Source organism: Octopus bimaculoides, chromosome 21 (assembly GCF_046866305.1).
Source record: "Octopus bimaculoides isolate indiv1 chromosome 21, ASM4686630v1, whole genome shotgun sequence".
In the NCBI taxonomy this organism is placed as follows: Eukaryota; Metazoa; Mollusca; class Cephalopoda; order Octopoda; family Octopodidae; genus Octopus; species Octopus bimaculoides.
The window spans coordinates 6290840-6307146 of record NC_142948.1 but is presented as its reverse complement, the minus strand read 5'-3'; the positions used below and the strand labels follow the sequence as shown (position 1 = coordinate 6307146).

The 16307-nt window shown below is 39.9% G+C and overlaps 1 protein-coding gene across 5 annotated transcripts in view; it reads left to right on the top strand.

The window, feature by feature from the left end:
- LOC106884502 (uncharacterized) overlaps positions 1 to 16307 on the top strand; it is a 100346-nt gene that overhangs the window by 22057 nt on the left and 61982 nt on the right. For all 5 annotated transcript variants that reach the window (XM_052975572.2, XM_052975574.2, XM_052975575.2 and 2 more), the window contains exons 2-3: positions 1317 to 1505; positions 2663 to 2895. In XM_052975572.2, the coding sequence (XP_052831532.2) occupies positions 1317 to 1505; positions 2663 to 2895 (422 nt within the window). The remainder of the gene's footprint in view (positions 1 to 1316; positions 1506 to 2662; positions 2896 to 16307) is intronic.

Below are 16307 nucleotides of genomic sequence, written 5' to 3'. Positions count from 1 at the left end.
CGAAAGTGGCGGGGTGAGGAATGGTACACTTTGACCACTTTAACTGAACTGAAGGACATATTTGTTAAAGTATAAACTGAGTAGAAAACCGGAACCCGATAGAAGTAGTGGTAGTGGTAGTGGTAGTGGTGGGGCATAGTAGTGGTGGTGGTGATGGTGGTGGTAGTGGTGGTGGTGGTGGTGGTGGTGGTGGTGGTGGTGGTGGTGGTGGTGGTGGCGGCGGCGGCGGCGGTGGAGGGGGCGGGGTCGTCTTGGTTTTGGTAACGGTTGCTATGGAGATGATTGTGATGGTGGTCTGTGCCTGTAAAAAATATACTGAGAGGTTTCTGAGAAGAATCCTCAGAAGAGGAATCAGACGTTTTAGAAATGTCTCTTTGTCGGAGAGAGAGAGAGGGAGAGTGGATGTACGAAGGGTAATCCCCCACCCGCATCCCTCAGTCAATCTGTCATTTCTGAAACTTCAGCTCCTTTTCTCTGTCCCACAGGAAATGGGACTTTGTCCAAACCCTCGATCTGAGCTCAAAATAAAAGATGGCAACAGAAACATGGACACTGACGGACTAAATGGCTGCTACACAAGGATGCTACGAATGGCTGCAACATATGACAAAGGAATGCCTTTATGGAAAGTTAACGAAAAGATCAGGGGTCGAATGGACAATCCTTGCTATATTGTCATGACGTCTCTTATATTCTTTCTGGGCTAGTGGCGTACATTGACTGGTAATATGCCATACGGTTTCACCACTTTGTCCACAAATTCTGCACTTATCACTTTCTGATGTGTTGTCTATTCTGTATTTGATGTAATTGGTTCTTAATGTTTGCTCCGGTTTTAAATCACTTTTAGTCATCCATAGCCATCTTTTTTCTCTGTCTTATCTTCAGCATCCCTATGAAATCGTCCATGCATTCTTTTCTTTATCCACCTATTTTCAGTTTCATTCATTCTCAAGTGCTTCTACAGTGCTTTATTTTTGCAATCTTCCATCCTACACAAGCCGGACCTTCTTACTTCCAATAATAGTGGTTCTGTGGCATTTTTTACATACCATGCTATGTTGTTTTCTTCTGCTCTAATGCTGAGTTCACATCCGATCAGTCCTCTTCCTCCTCTTTATCTTGGTACATACAGTCTGTCTGTGTCACGTTTTGGGTGGAGTGTCCCATATCTAGTCAGCAACTTCCTTGTCTTTCTGTCTAAGCTATTTAGTTCATCTGCTCTCCATGTGTTTATTATTATTATTATTATTATTATTATTATTATTATTATTATTATTATTATTATTATTATTCAATTTTTCTCACTTTTCCAGTTAATTTCCCAGGAATACCATTCATGATGTCTTTCCCAGAGAGAGATGACACTTCAACTCCTGCCGGTCAAAAACAATCCATTGTTACCAAAACATATTCCACTTCTTCTCGAACTGTGCAGACTTTTTCCGATGGGAAACTCGTCCAGAAGCAAACTTTTCAAGAAGACAGTGCTGATACCGTACTGGGTAAGCATAGAGACGTACGCGCACGCACGCAGACACACACTCGCGCGCGCACGTACGTACGTAGGCATGCACGCGCACGCACACAAGCACACATACAAGCACCCACGCACGCATATACACACACATAGACACACACATAAACATATACATATACACATACATGCATACATGAATATATATATATATATATATATATATATATATATATATATATATATATATATATATATATATATATATATATATATATATATATATACATACATATGTGAGTGTATTCGTATGTGTGTATAATGTATAGGTTTGTGTGTGTGTGTGTGTGTGTGTGTGTGTGTGTGTGTGTGTGATATTATTTTATTTTTTTACTTGTTTCAGTCATTTGACTGCGGCCATGCTGGAGCACCGCCTTTAGTCGAACAAATCGACTCCAGGACTTATTCTTTGTAAGCCTAGTACTTATTCTATCGATCTCTTTTGCTGAACCGCTAAGTTACGAGGACGTAAACACACCAGCATCGGTTGTCAAGCGATGTTGGGGGAAACAAACACAGACACAAGCACACACACACACGCACACACACACACACACACACACACACACACACACACACACACACACACACACACACACATATATATATATATATATATACATATACAATTGCAGCGTGGAAGGTGTTTATAAGCCATTTAAAAACACAAAAACCGTTAGATTCACTTCAACATTTAAATTTAATTTGTCAAAATACTTCCGTCGCTTTGAAACCGCGACAAAACTCCATGCTACAGATATATCACACATGATATATCACAGTTATATATCACAGATATATCACACATGATTTTCATTGGTAAGTACAGCGGCTGATGTTGTGTTTCGTCTTTTTTAGACTCCTCAGTGAAATGTTAGTCCGGGAATCTTTAAGTTAACTTAATAAATCTATGTTGATTTACAGACAAAGAAATATTGGCTTCTGCAGTTGAGTTCTGTTTATATCTACCAAATTTAAGGTCCTCGGTCTATGTTAGGGTCCAAAATTGGTCACTAGCTTTCTGTTAGAGAATTAAAACGGTTAAACTCATGTACTTTCTACATGAACGATTAAAAATAAAGTGAATTAGCTTCGCTTATTCTTCTACTTGTTTCTTTCCAAAAGGCTCCCAATTCAAAAAAAATGACCAAGCCATGTCGTACAATACAGGATCTCGGACCACAAATCAATGCAGAACATTGACACAGGGCGGCGCGAAAGGATTAGTGACTACTGGAAGTCGGGTAGAGTTTAAATCTGGGAACGAGTCTTACAATACCCAAGTCGGCAAAGACGTGAAGACATCGTCCAACAAATTCGAAACCAGAACCGAAGACGATTTCCGGTATTTCAATGAGGTAAGCATTTTAGATAAATTCAGTTCCCACTGTCTTGTATACGAGTCAGAGGAAGATAGGCAGAATGCTCAAGAAAGAGTCAACTGCTAGTGAAATGAACAAACTTGCTAGAAAAAGCGTGGATGTGTGGTAAAAAGCTTGCTTCCCAACCACATGGTTCCGAGTTCAGTCCCACTCCGTGGAACCTTGGGCAAGTGTCTTCTACTATAGCTTCAGGTTGACAAAACCCTTGTGAGCCCGTCGTATATATATATATATATATATATATATATATATAAATGCCTAAACGAATTTCTGTGTGTCAGTGTGTCATACTTTGACTCCCGCTCTCACTATTCAATGACACTTCTACTATTCCTCTTGTTGGGGTGAGAGTAATAATAGGCATAGAGATGGTGAGGGCGGAAGTAGATTGACGGTTGTGATGGTAATGGTGTGATGATAATAGTATGAGCTGTAGTTGTGATAGAGGAGGAGGCTATGGTGATGACGGTGGTGGTGGTGGTGGTGGTGGTGGTGGTAGCCGAGGCGGTCAGGAATGACGGTGATAGTAAGTGATGTGAATGGTGCTGATGATGGTAGTGGAGGAGAAGGCGGCGAAGACAAAAGTGTTAACGGTGGTGGCGTCAGAAGCCTGAATGGTGTGTGTATGGCAGTTGTGGTGGCGATGGTGGTGGTACTGGTGATGGTGATGGCTGAAAACAAGAGAGAGAGAGAAAGAAAGAAAGGAGTTAGACAGAAAAATAAATTGTACTGTCCCCCGAATGGGAAGACAAAGAATTGGTGTTTATCATGCAGCTTTGCAATAAGTTCCAAGTCAACAAATTATATCATTGTTTTGATGAAAACTGTTCATTGATTGAAAAATATTGGTCAAGTTTAATAAAATTCAATATGTACTCAATGCATGAAGTGTCAGTGTTGGGCCCAAGGCACAATGAAGAGCCCTTTAAAAGCGGCCCTATTGAGCGGTTTTTAAGCTAGTATATATATATATATATATATATATATATATATATATATATATATATATATATATATATATATATATATATATTTGTATGTGTGTCTGTGTTCCGCTCCTCCGTTACTTGACAACCAATGCTGATGTGTTTATGCGCCCCGTAACACAGCGGTTCGGCAAAAGTAATCGATAGAATGAGTCCTAGGTTTACAAAGAATAAGTCCTGGGGTTGATTTGTTCGACTGACACCCTTTAAGACGGTACTCCAGCATGGCCGCAGTCAAAAGGATAAAAGAACAAACCGTTTAACTGCTGGACGCACGGATACAGTTTCTTTGAGACAGTAACTTTACTAAGTTCATTGTTATCGTTATTGCGTGGCTATCTCTGACTCATCATCAGGACATGAGATCACTTTTGTCTAGCCTCTTTTATGGTGGTGACTTTAACATATGCACATTCTACAGAAAGGATTTGGTTGTTAGAATTCCACATATCCAGGCACGTATTTTGGTCTCCTGAATCATGTGCTTGTGTGTGCATATGCACATGTGTGTGTGCGCGTGCGTTTGTGTGTGTGTGTGTGTGTGTGTGTGTGTGTGTGTGTGTGCACGCGCGCGTATGTATTTGTGTATGAGAGAGAGAGAGAGAGTGTGTGTGTGTGTGTGTGTGTGTACTTTCTAGCCGCTCGGCAGCAGATGTTGCTGTTATTGACGGTAATGATGAATGATGAGTGATGATTGATGACAACTTACAAAAGCAACTGCGTAAACTAACTTTAAAAATATAAATAAATTACATAAAAATTAGTCAAAGTAGTTGAGGGTAAGAAAAAAAAAACAGATTTTATCTTTTGAGATATCATTAATATAGGTAAATGTCCGAGACATACTCCACTTGTAATAAACTACTGCTAATTAGTATCATAATACGTAACAGAGGGAATACCAAATCACTTATGCGTAAGCGCATGGGTGGCTGTGTGGTAAAATGTTTGCTTCCCAACCATGTGTTTCTAGGTTCAGACCCATTGCGTGCCAGTTTGGGAAAGTGTCGTCTTTTATGGGCCCCGACTGGTCCAAAGCCTTGTGAGTAGATTTTGTGAGACGGAAACCGAAAGAAGCCCCGTCGTTTGTGTATGTATGTATGTATGTATGTGTGCGTTCGTCCACCACCACTGCTTGCTAACTGGTGTTGGTTTGTTTATGTCCCCGTAATTTAGCAAATAGAATAAGTTCCAGGCTTTAAAATTCGATTCGTTCGACTACAATCCTCCAGGGCGGTGCCCCAGAATATTGTTCTCTTCACTTTCAGCACTAAGTTAATGAATTTGTTTTTACTCCAGTTAGGAAATACTGTCTGAGAGAGTCTCTGTCACATTCGAAGGTTGTCTGCATTCACCTCAAGCCTCTACCTCTTTCATCTCTTGTTGGGTTGTCGATGTCACTATCTTATTTCTTTATTACCCACAAGGGGCTAAACATAGAGGGGACAAACAAGGACAGACAAAGGGTTTAAGTCGATTACATCGACCCCAGTGCATAACTGGTACTTAATTTATCGACCCCGAAAGGATGAAAGGCAAAGTCGACCTCGGAGGAATTTGAACTCAGAACGTAACGGCAGACGAAATACCGTTAAGCATTTCGCCCGGTGTGCTAACGTTTCTGCCAGCTCGCCGCCTTAATCACTATCTGTGGAGGTTTCCAGTTGATGTCCGAATCTTTTGCGGGTCTTAATGTCTATGTATGTATACATGCATGCATTTGCATGCAAACATTTCTGTGCAATGGTAATCATGAGTACCTTTTTTTCCCCATTTGTACACACACACACACATGCTCACGTACATACACACTTGCGCACGTACACATTCAGACGTGTAGACACACACACACACACACACACACACACACACACATACACACATATATCCACTCATGCACACACATGTACACACTCACATACAGGCATACGTGCACACACACACACGCACACACACGCTCACGTACACGGACACACGCACACACGCATGTGTGTATATAGGTGTGTATATTGTTTTACCTCATGGGATAGGCCTCTTTGAGCTTAAAATATAATCTGTCCAGCTATATATTTCCGCTTTATATATTTATTTATTTGTAACTCTTCCTGTTTTTTTTTTGTCTTCTTTTTATTATATTTTATTCGTATTTTATTCGTTGCTTCTATTTTTCCGTGTTGAAGGGAAGAACAAAAGGCAATTGTCAAATAAAAAAAGCCTCTTAAAGAAAGATGAACCACACTTTTGAAGTGGAGCGATGAACTCAACATTGTATTATAGACGTGTGGGCACACTCATACATACATGCATTCCTACTTACAGACACACACGCACACAAACACACACACACACACACACACACACACACACACACATACATACATACTCACACACACCCATACACACACACCCACGCGCGCCAATGCATGTGTCTACTTGTGCTTGTGTTTGTGCACCATCACCGCTTGGCAACCGGTTTTAGTTTGTTCATGTCCCGGTAACTTAGCAGTTCGGCAAAACAGGCTGATAGAATAAGTACCAGACTAAAAAACAAAACCAATAAATACTGGGATCGATTTGTTCATATCGACCCTTCATATCGATCAGTGACCCTGAATGCCTGAAAGAAGGGAAAGATAAGATTAGTTTATGGCTTATGTATCTTGACAGACATTTCAGCTGATGCGGGGAGTTTTCCGCTGCCTCAGATTCCCTTCAGCTCGGTCAATCCTGTTCCCCTTTGGTTTACGTGTACACTCGGAGTACCAGCTTCGCCTAGTCTCAAGATGACATTATTTTCACTGTAGAGAACACATTGAGAGAAACAGAGAGAGAGAGACAGTGTGTGTGTGTGTGTGTGTGTGTGTGTGTGTATTTATATCATTGCACGATTTATCACCGAAGTTTATATTTCAATTTCTACTCCGAATCCTTCTGTTTTAACTTTTTACTTCCGCCTCAGCGATGGTGGAGGTGTTATTTCAGTCGTGTTTGTATGTTTGTTTGTCCGTGGACAAGATATCTCAAGAACCGCTGGATGGATTCGAATGAAACTTTCAGGAATGTTTGGCTTCATGATTGGCACGAACTGATTAGATTTTGGGATCGATCCGGTATCGGACAAGGATTCTGGATTTTTTTTTCCAGTTTTTGTTACTTAATTTTTGAGAGCGGTCAGGTTCCTTTTTAATATTCTCGTTTGTGAGAGCAGCCGAGTTTATTTCAGATATTCTCATTTTAAAAACACCTCCGGCTAATCGTTGAGAGACATTGGTGTTGCCTTGGCGGAGGTTTGCGCTCTCTGAGCGCTCGTGCTTTATTGATTTTATCAATTGTAGAAATTGAATCCAAATAACATTCGCTTCATCAACTGCTTTAGCGAAGGCGCGTGGCTGAGTGGTTAGCGTATTCGGCTATTCTCAGAGGTACACTTTGTCCTTGAGCAACGCACTTAATTTCACCTTGTTCCAGTTCACTCAGCTAGCAGAACTGAGTAGTACCTGTAATGCAAAGGGTCAGCCTTGTCACATCCTGTGTCACGTTGAGAATCCTTAAGTGTTGAACTCAGAATATAAAGACAGACGAAATGTCGTTAAGGATTTTGTCTGCCGTGCTAACGATTCTGCTATCTCGCTGCCTTAACAATAATCCTTTCTAGTAAAGGCGCAAGGCCTGAAATTTGTGGGAGGGGGACTAATCGATTATATCGACCCGGTACTTTATTTTATCGACCCCGAAAGGATGAAAGCAATGTCGACCATGGCAGAATTTGAATTCAGAACGTAAAGACGGATGAAATAACAATAATTTATCACCAAATAGTAACTTTTCTGTTATATGTTTTATGCAATCATCTATTTATTTATATTATTTACATTTGACGGATATTTGTCCTCATCTTGTTTGTTGTTAACACAACGTTTCGGCTGATATACCCTCCAGCCTTCGTCAGGTGTCTTGGGGAAATTTCGAACCTGGGTATAGAAACCGAGAAGAAACTATAGACCTGTATTATCTATTTATTTATTTATTTATTCGTATATTAAAAACTTAATCCTTCAAGTAATTTTCAAATGAGTATAAGGGTATGATGATGCTCTGAATGGAGGTGAGCGGGAAGCAGAGACGGCTGGTGGTGGCGATGTCCATGGTGGTCAAAATTTCTGACAGGAGTCCCAATGTCAGAAATTTTTTTAAGTGTGGGTGGGTGGGTAAGTCGATTTGTGGGTCTTTATTTTTGTCGATCCCCGAAAGAATGAGAGACGAAAAATAACCACGAACGGGATTTGACACGTGCACGCGAATGCGTGTGTGTGTATAGAAATCTATACCGAGGTATGGAGATCGAGAAGAAACTATAGATACATAGATATGACACGAGACACAGCTACTGGAACCAACTACAAGACCATTATATCGTTCTTTCTTAGTCTACTACCATCGCACTTCCATTCTTCTCTGAATGAGGTCTCTACCCCGTTCGTTCTTACCGAATGACAGCAGTCAAAGACAGAAGAGTTTTGCAACGGAAGTCTTGGCTTTTGGTCTGGATGGACAGACGAGAAGAGGGATGTGTACTTTGGTAGTTATTGATTTTATTTTCTGTTGATAGAAAGACGAATCGATGATCAACATGTTTGAGCGTGCGTGATTACAGACTCCTCCCATTTCTTCCTCCACCTTCTCTCACTTTCTTCTTTCGTCGGAAACATACCGTTCTTCGACAAACACGTTTCCATACACATATATGTAAATACATATATATTGGGAGAGAAAGAGAGACGTATCGCACATGTACATATAAATACATGCACTCAAGCGGAAACAAATCCGTGAATACGTAGGTATACGTAGGCATATACACACTCATATACATACATACATGCACATATGCATTGTTGTAGTAAACATTCTCCAACCTAAACACAAATAATCAGCCATCATTTCTTCGTCACATCAGTGGTGCGAACATCGTTCTCGCTGTGCTATGATACAAACACAAATCATATATGAACTAGATATATAAATATATATTTATTTATATATAATTGTAAAAGAGACAGATACAAGCCAAACGGTAACGGAAAAATAAATCAGGAGAAATTTTGAGACAAAGGTCGTTCAAGATACGAAGGAAAAACATTTGAAAAATTTGAAAAAAAAAATTTCCGCCAATATGTCTGTCTTTCGTTCACATCAGAACAAAGTCTTGCCTGAGGAGGCGAAGCGGGAGCCTACACGGCGGGCTTTCAAAGCCCCGGTCAACGTTCATCCTATGAAGGGACAAGTAAGCAAACCCTTGCAATTTGATATTTATATACGTTTGTGTGTATGTGTCTGTGTTTATAGATGTGTTGCTGCTTGTGTATCTGTGCAAGTGTGTGTGTGTGACTGTATATGTGTATGTATGTGTTTTTGCTGTTAGTATTGTTTTTCGGTTCCAGATAAATACTGATCTAGCCTACCTATGAAAAAGGTCTTTCCAGGTGTGATCGTCAACCCCTTTTTTTTCTTTTTGCATGCCAAGAGACTTACGTTGTCCAATGGCTCCTTCATTAAAACGATCGGTGTGGTTTCTGGCTGACTTGGCTGCTATTTCTGTCTGTTCAAACGGTTATGCCGAGGGTCCCCCGTTACCCTTTGTGTGTGTTTTACGCGTAGAGGATGTCGGTTGTATGTGACTGCTTGTGAGCATCTGTGCATGTGTGCATGTATGCATGTATGTGCGTGTTAATCCGTATGTGTATATTTGTTTGTGTTCGTATGAGTGTGTGTGAATATTTGTGTGTGCGTATGTGGTTGTGTGGTGGTGGGATGTAGAGTTTTTTACCGAACATAATACAATTTAATTCTAAATTAAACCCAAGATCTAACCGAAGTGTAAAACAGTCATTACTTATAACCTTTAACATCACAGTTTTAAATTCCCATCCCATATAGGTCCCTTGGTGTCTCCTATTCTTTGTTTCCTCGTGTAATTCGCCTTTTCAACTGTCCCCGACGTATTCGGGACCCAGCATCGGACACAGTTCCTCGCAGCATTTGTTTCGGTTCGTTGCGTTCTGAGTTCGAATCCCGCCAAGGCCATCTTTGTCTTTCATCTTTTTGAGGTCGGTAAAATAAAGGCGGTGAGCTGGCAGAAACGTAAGCACGCCGGGCGAAATGCTTGGGAGTATTTCGTCTGTTTTTACGTTCTGAGTTCAAATTCCGCTGAGGTCGACTTTGCCTTTCATCCCTTCGGGGTCGATAAATTAAGTACCAGTTGCGTACTTGGGTCGATCTAATCAACTGGGCCCCCCCCTCCCCGAAAATTTCGGACCTTATGCCTAAAGTAGAAAAGATAAAATATAGTACCAGTCAATTACTAGGGTCAGTGTTATCCACTAAGCCCTTCTCCAAGCCAAATTCCTGGACTTGTACTAATTATAGGGACAGTTAAGGGTGATGGATGGACAGAACTGATAGAACATCGAGCAAAATACATTGCGATATTTGTTCCTATTCAAAGGAGGGTGAGCTGGCCGAATCGTTAGCACACGAAACAAAATGCTTGGCGTCATTTCGTTCATCTTTGTGTTCTGTGTTCAAATTCCGCCGAGATCGACTTTGCTTTTCATCCTTTCGGCAATCGATAAAATAAGTACCAATTGAGCAATGGGTTGATTAAATCGGCTAGCCAACCCTGCCCTCATCCCTCAAAAATTTCAGGCCTCGTGCCTATAGCAAAAGGGATATTTGTTTCTACTCCTTACGTTCTGAGTTCAAATCCTGCTGCTGTCAACTTTACATCATACCTCCGGGGTCGATAATATAAAGTGCAAGTTAAGTCGACGGTATCGACTAACTCCCGTCCACCCAAAATTACTGGCCTTCTGCCTTAAAGCAAAAACTATTATTCATAGCAGTGGTTCATACAAGATGTCCATACTAGGTCCATACAAGATGTCCATACTAGGTCCATACAAGATGTACTTAAACCGGGATCCATACAAGATGTAGTTAAAATTTATATGCAATAAACTGGATCTACTTCCGCAATTGTTTCATACAATTCCTGATAATATTTAAAAATATAGTAGGATCTTTTTAAACATCGCATGGGTATGAGGGCCTATCTGGGTAAAATAGGGATTAAAGGGGTCCATAGGTAAAACAAATGGTTGAGACCCACTGATTTGTGGTGATTAAGCTTGCAGAACCAGTAGAGTTCCGCGTAAAATAAATTGAAATATTTCGTTACGTCCTTCAGGTTTTCGTTTCAAAAGCCGCCAAGCATCACGCAGCCGATGACTCATTCTTCGTACTTTTACCTATCGTATTCCTTTTGAATAAATTTTACCGATTCTACGTAGCCTTCAGGAATTGCAGTCGATGTAAACCTATGAACCTAATAATAAGGCAAAGCTATTATGGCTGTCTGCTGACAACTTATCCCGTCATATAAGGATAAAATGTTCAATCTTTCTATTGTTTTTACGGCCATACTGCCATTTGAAATATTACTTTCTTGTTTGTATGGTATTTGTTGGGTTGTTTTTCTGAGTTTGTTATCTTTATTGTTATGTTGTTATTTACTTTGCTGGAATATCGAAACCTCGCAAGAGGTGCTTGGCATCTAAACTGCTAAACGTGTAAATTGATCCGCTAATTCAATGATGTATGTTTTTGTAGAAATATTGGAAAATTGCTGCAATACACACTACATAAACAGATACAATTACACACACGGAAACAAGTATAAATGTGTGGCGGGGTGCGTGTATGCGTGTACGTGTTTGGGTATTATTTCATTGATTTCAGCCAGAGGGGCATGATGTTCGCGCACGCAGGTATATGGAGAGAGAGAGAGAGAGAGAGAGAGAGAGAGAGAGAGAGAGAGAGAGAGATGGAGAGTGAGTGGGGGAGAAATTTTTGCTCAAAATGAATGCTGATATTTTAGTAAAATGAAAAACACACAATCTCGTACACACGCAGTCATATATGAACACACAGGCACACACAATCACACACACATAATCACATACACTCACACAATCACACACGCATATAGTCATACACGCACATACACACTCACACACGCAAACACACACACACACACACACACACACACACACACACACACACACACACACACCAACAGAATGCAGGAAGCTGGGCGATTGATCTAATAACAGAGAACATAAAATATATCGATTCTCAGTGATTTTCACCATTCTTTGATGCCCAATACAGACGTTAATGGCTTTTCCCGCCTTTGCAGCTTTTCATCGTAAACAAAAACAAAGATGTCTTCTTGATTTTTTACTTCACACTCTTTGTTTTGCTTCCTCCGCGATTCAAATCATGACGAAAACAACAACAGGCAGCGGTAGTAGTAGTAGTAGTAGTAGTAGTAGTAGTAGTAGTATCAGGAGCAGCAGTAGCAGCAGCAGCAAAATAAATTAAATGAACTGCGTATTGCATTTGTGAACATGTAGAATATTGTAACGGTCCCAATTGTGTGTGTGTGTGTGTGTGTGTGTGTGTGTGTGTGTGTTGTTATTGCTTTTAATCGGCTGAAACGTACGAAAGTGACCCGAGTGTCGAGTGTTCTGTGCATTCCATTTACCAAACTTTTGTATTAAGGGCCGGGAGCAAAATCAGTAAGCGGGGTAAAATGAATAACTTCTGGTTTCTCGTTATTTTCTCCCAATATCTCCGAAATCATTACACTGCAAGTATTGCACTGTCACTTTATACAGCTGCAGCATCTTCAGGAGTAATAAGTGGGTCAACATAGTTGTTGTTGTTGTTGTTGTTGTTGTTGAAGTTGAGAGAATCTGAAACATAGTCAGGTGACAGGTTCTCTTTTTTTTCAAGAAATTTTTCCTCAACCTTGATCCAATTGTAATTGCGGTTGCGAATAAAAAATCTGGATATTTTTTTTTTTTTTTTTGTATTTAGTTGCATCCTTCGGGTTTTCGTTTCAAAAGCCGCCGAGCGTCACGCAGCCGATGACTCATTCTTCGTACTTTTACCTATCGTATTCCTTTTGAATAAATTTTACCGATTCTACGTGGGCCTCAGGAATTGTTGTCGATGTAAGCCTATGAACCTAATAATAAGGCAAAGCTATTATGGCTGTCTGCTGACAACTTATCCCGTCATATAAGGATAAAATGCTCAATCTTTCTACTGTTTTTACGGCCATACTGCCATTTGAAATATTACTTTCTTGTTTGTATCCCACGGGCATATGGCGTAGTGGTTAAGAGCGCGGGCTGCTAACCCCAATATTCCGAGTTCGATTCCAGGCAGTGACCTGAATAATAATAATAATAATAATAATAACATCAACATCAACAAATACCTCAGGAATGAGAACCCAGGTTCGAAATTTCCCCATGACACTTGATGAAGGCTGGAGGGTATATCAACCGAAACATTGGGTTGACAACAAACAAGATGAAGACAAATATCCGTCAACTGTAAATAATGTACATAATTCCTGATCTCTTAAATATAGAACTGATTTTTTATGTATGTTTAACAATCAATATTATTTTCTCTGTTAGATTTTGGGTCAATTTTTTCCCCTCAGTAATGTCTAACTTGATACTTTTCAAGTTTCAAAATATGACGTCTAAAATGGGTTAGAATGAGTTATAACTACTTTCAGTAATTGCATGGAGCATAATTATATCACGAAGAGAGACACTCTACAAAATCGTGAAGAAGCTATAGAGAATATGTTATGTGAAGTTTTTTTGGGTTTTTTTGTAATTTGAGTTTCGTTAATTTCATATCATGTGCGATTTTCCCCTGATCTTCTTTCATTTGAGCTAGATATTTAAAATTTTTGTTGCATTTCTGATCCTTCTGATGTCTATAGATATTTATTCATTTATTTATTTATTACCCACAGGGGGCGAAACATAGAGGGGGGAAACAAGGACAGACAATGGAATTAGGTCGATTACATCGACCCCCGTGCGTAACTGGTACTTATTTAATCGACCCCGCAAAGATGAAAGGCAAGGTCGACCTCGGTGGAATTTGAACTCAGAACGTAGCAGACGAAATACCGCTATGCATTTCGCCTGGCGTGCTAACGATTCTGCCAGCTCACCGCCCTGTCTAGAGATAGATATTGATGCGTATGAGTCTGTTTTCTGGAGAATTGAAGCGGCAAATTTACCTTATCTTGTCTTGCTGATTTTATCCAAGGCAAATTTGTCTTTCATATGCTCAAAGAGGTCGGCGACAATTTCCTGAAATAACGATCAGATTATATTATATTGCTTTTAATGCATTAAGGGAAGCCTATTTGCTTAGCTGATATAGGTTTTGTAAGGTAGTGAACGTTTGTAAAGAATATATTTCCTCTCAAAGTCAAAAATACAGTAAAAACACTTCCTTCTGCTCCCTCGCCCCGTATTACAAGCTTGGCTTAGTTTGTTAAGCAAATGAACCATGGGCCTCGAATCAATACCTGTGACGGGATGCGATCTTGTAACTTCTACAATCCGAGTGGCTATTGTCTCAATCGCCGATGATGCCATTGGCAAAACTATTAAACCAATCACTCAATCAATCATACACATGAGTAAGTTAGTGTTGTTGATCAGTCAACGGGAATATATGATAGAGCTGATTAAAGATTAAAGCCCCTTCCATGATGTTGTCCATTTGTCTCTCTGCTTTTCTCTTTCTAAAACAACGCAATAGTTTAAATCATAGGAAGTTAAACAAGTAACTATTAATATATCTCAGTCAGCATACAAGCTTAGGTGAACGTAAGCACATCAATCACATGTACACATAGAATGCATATATACACGCTCACAAATAAACAATAATGAAACATACACATTTGTTGCTGACGTCATAAGAATTTTTGGAATAATAGATCTTCAAGTATAAAAAGCTGTAAATAACACATAAATATTGGCTTCAAAATTTGGGGGTAAGTCGATTACATCAACCCCAGTACTCAATTGGTAATTATTTTATCGGCTCTGAAAGGATGAAAAGCAAAGTCGACCACGCCGGAATTTGAACTCAGAACGTAAAAACGGACAAAAATGGTGCTAAGCATTTTGCCCGGCGTGCTAATGGTTCGGCCAGCTCGCCGATTTGGTAGCACACAAATATAGGTTTAAAATGTTTGGCACAAGGCCAGCAATTTCGGGGGTGGAGTGAGTCGATTGCACCGACCCCAGTACTCAACTGGTACTTAATTTATCGACCCTCGAAAGGATGAAAGGCAAAGTGAACCTCGGCAGAATTAGAACTCAGAACATAAAGACAGACGAAATGGTGCTAAGCATTTCACCCACCATGCTAACAATTCTGCTTGCTGGCCACCTTTAATATCCTGTAAATATAGGGTTGATAAAAAGTTGAAGGCTGCCTGTCTACAGGAGTTGTGGGCTCGTATCGCACAGGCAGCCTTTGACTTTTTCTATCCATCAAGTGGATTGTAACTGGAAGTGAAAGGTGCAGGCTTGTCACACACTCACTGTATCCGTGGAATGACAATTACTTACGTGTAAATTCAGGAGCAAATAATCCAGTTGGTCAGACTAAATCCACTAGGTGGCGTTGGATACAAAGGGCGGACCAGTGGTTTGCTGATTTTGGGATGCAAGCTCAGGCTTGACAAACCCTGGCTGGATCAGTTGGGCGAGATGGGTGGGTCTAATGTTGAAAGACCCGAAATCCCCAGAGACTCAACAAACATACTGACGATGCATTCCATGGCATCTGCGAGGTATATCGTAAGACCATACATACATACATACATATGCACACATATAGATACATATACACACACACGTACAGACAGACAGACAGACAGATAGATAGATAGATAGATAGATAGATAGATAGATAGATAGATAGATAAAATTACACCAGGAATATATGATAATATGAAAGACAGAAAGAAGAAAAAAAACAAAGATGGAAATTTGGGGGGGGGGGCAAATATAGACACAAAGATACGCACACATAAATATATACATACGTATATATATATATATATATATATATATATATATATATATATATATATATATATATATATATATATATATATATATATATATATATATATATATATATATATATATATATATATATATATATGACGGCCTTCTTTCAGTTTCTGCCTACCAAATTCACTCAAAAGGCTTTGGTCGGCCGAGGCTGTAGAAGACACTTACCCAAGGTGCCGCCATGCAGTGAGACTGAAACCGGAACCATGTGGTTAGGAACCAAGCTTCTAACCACACAGCTACGACTGTGCTTATAAAGCTAGTTTTTAAACATCGAATGTTTGTGGGGTCCACCAGAACAAAATAGCAATCAAAGGGGTCCACGGGTAAAAGGAAATAGTTGAGAATCCCTTGTGTAAATGAAAGC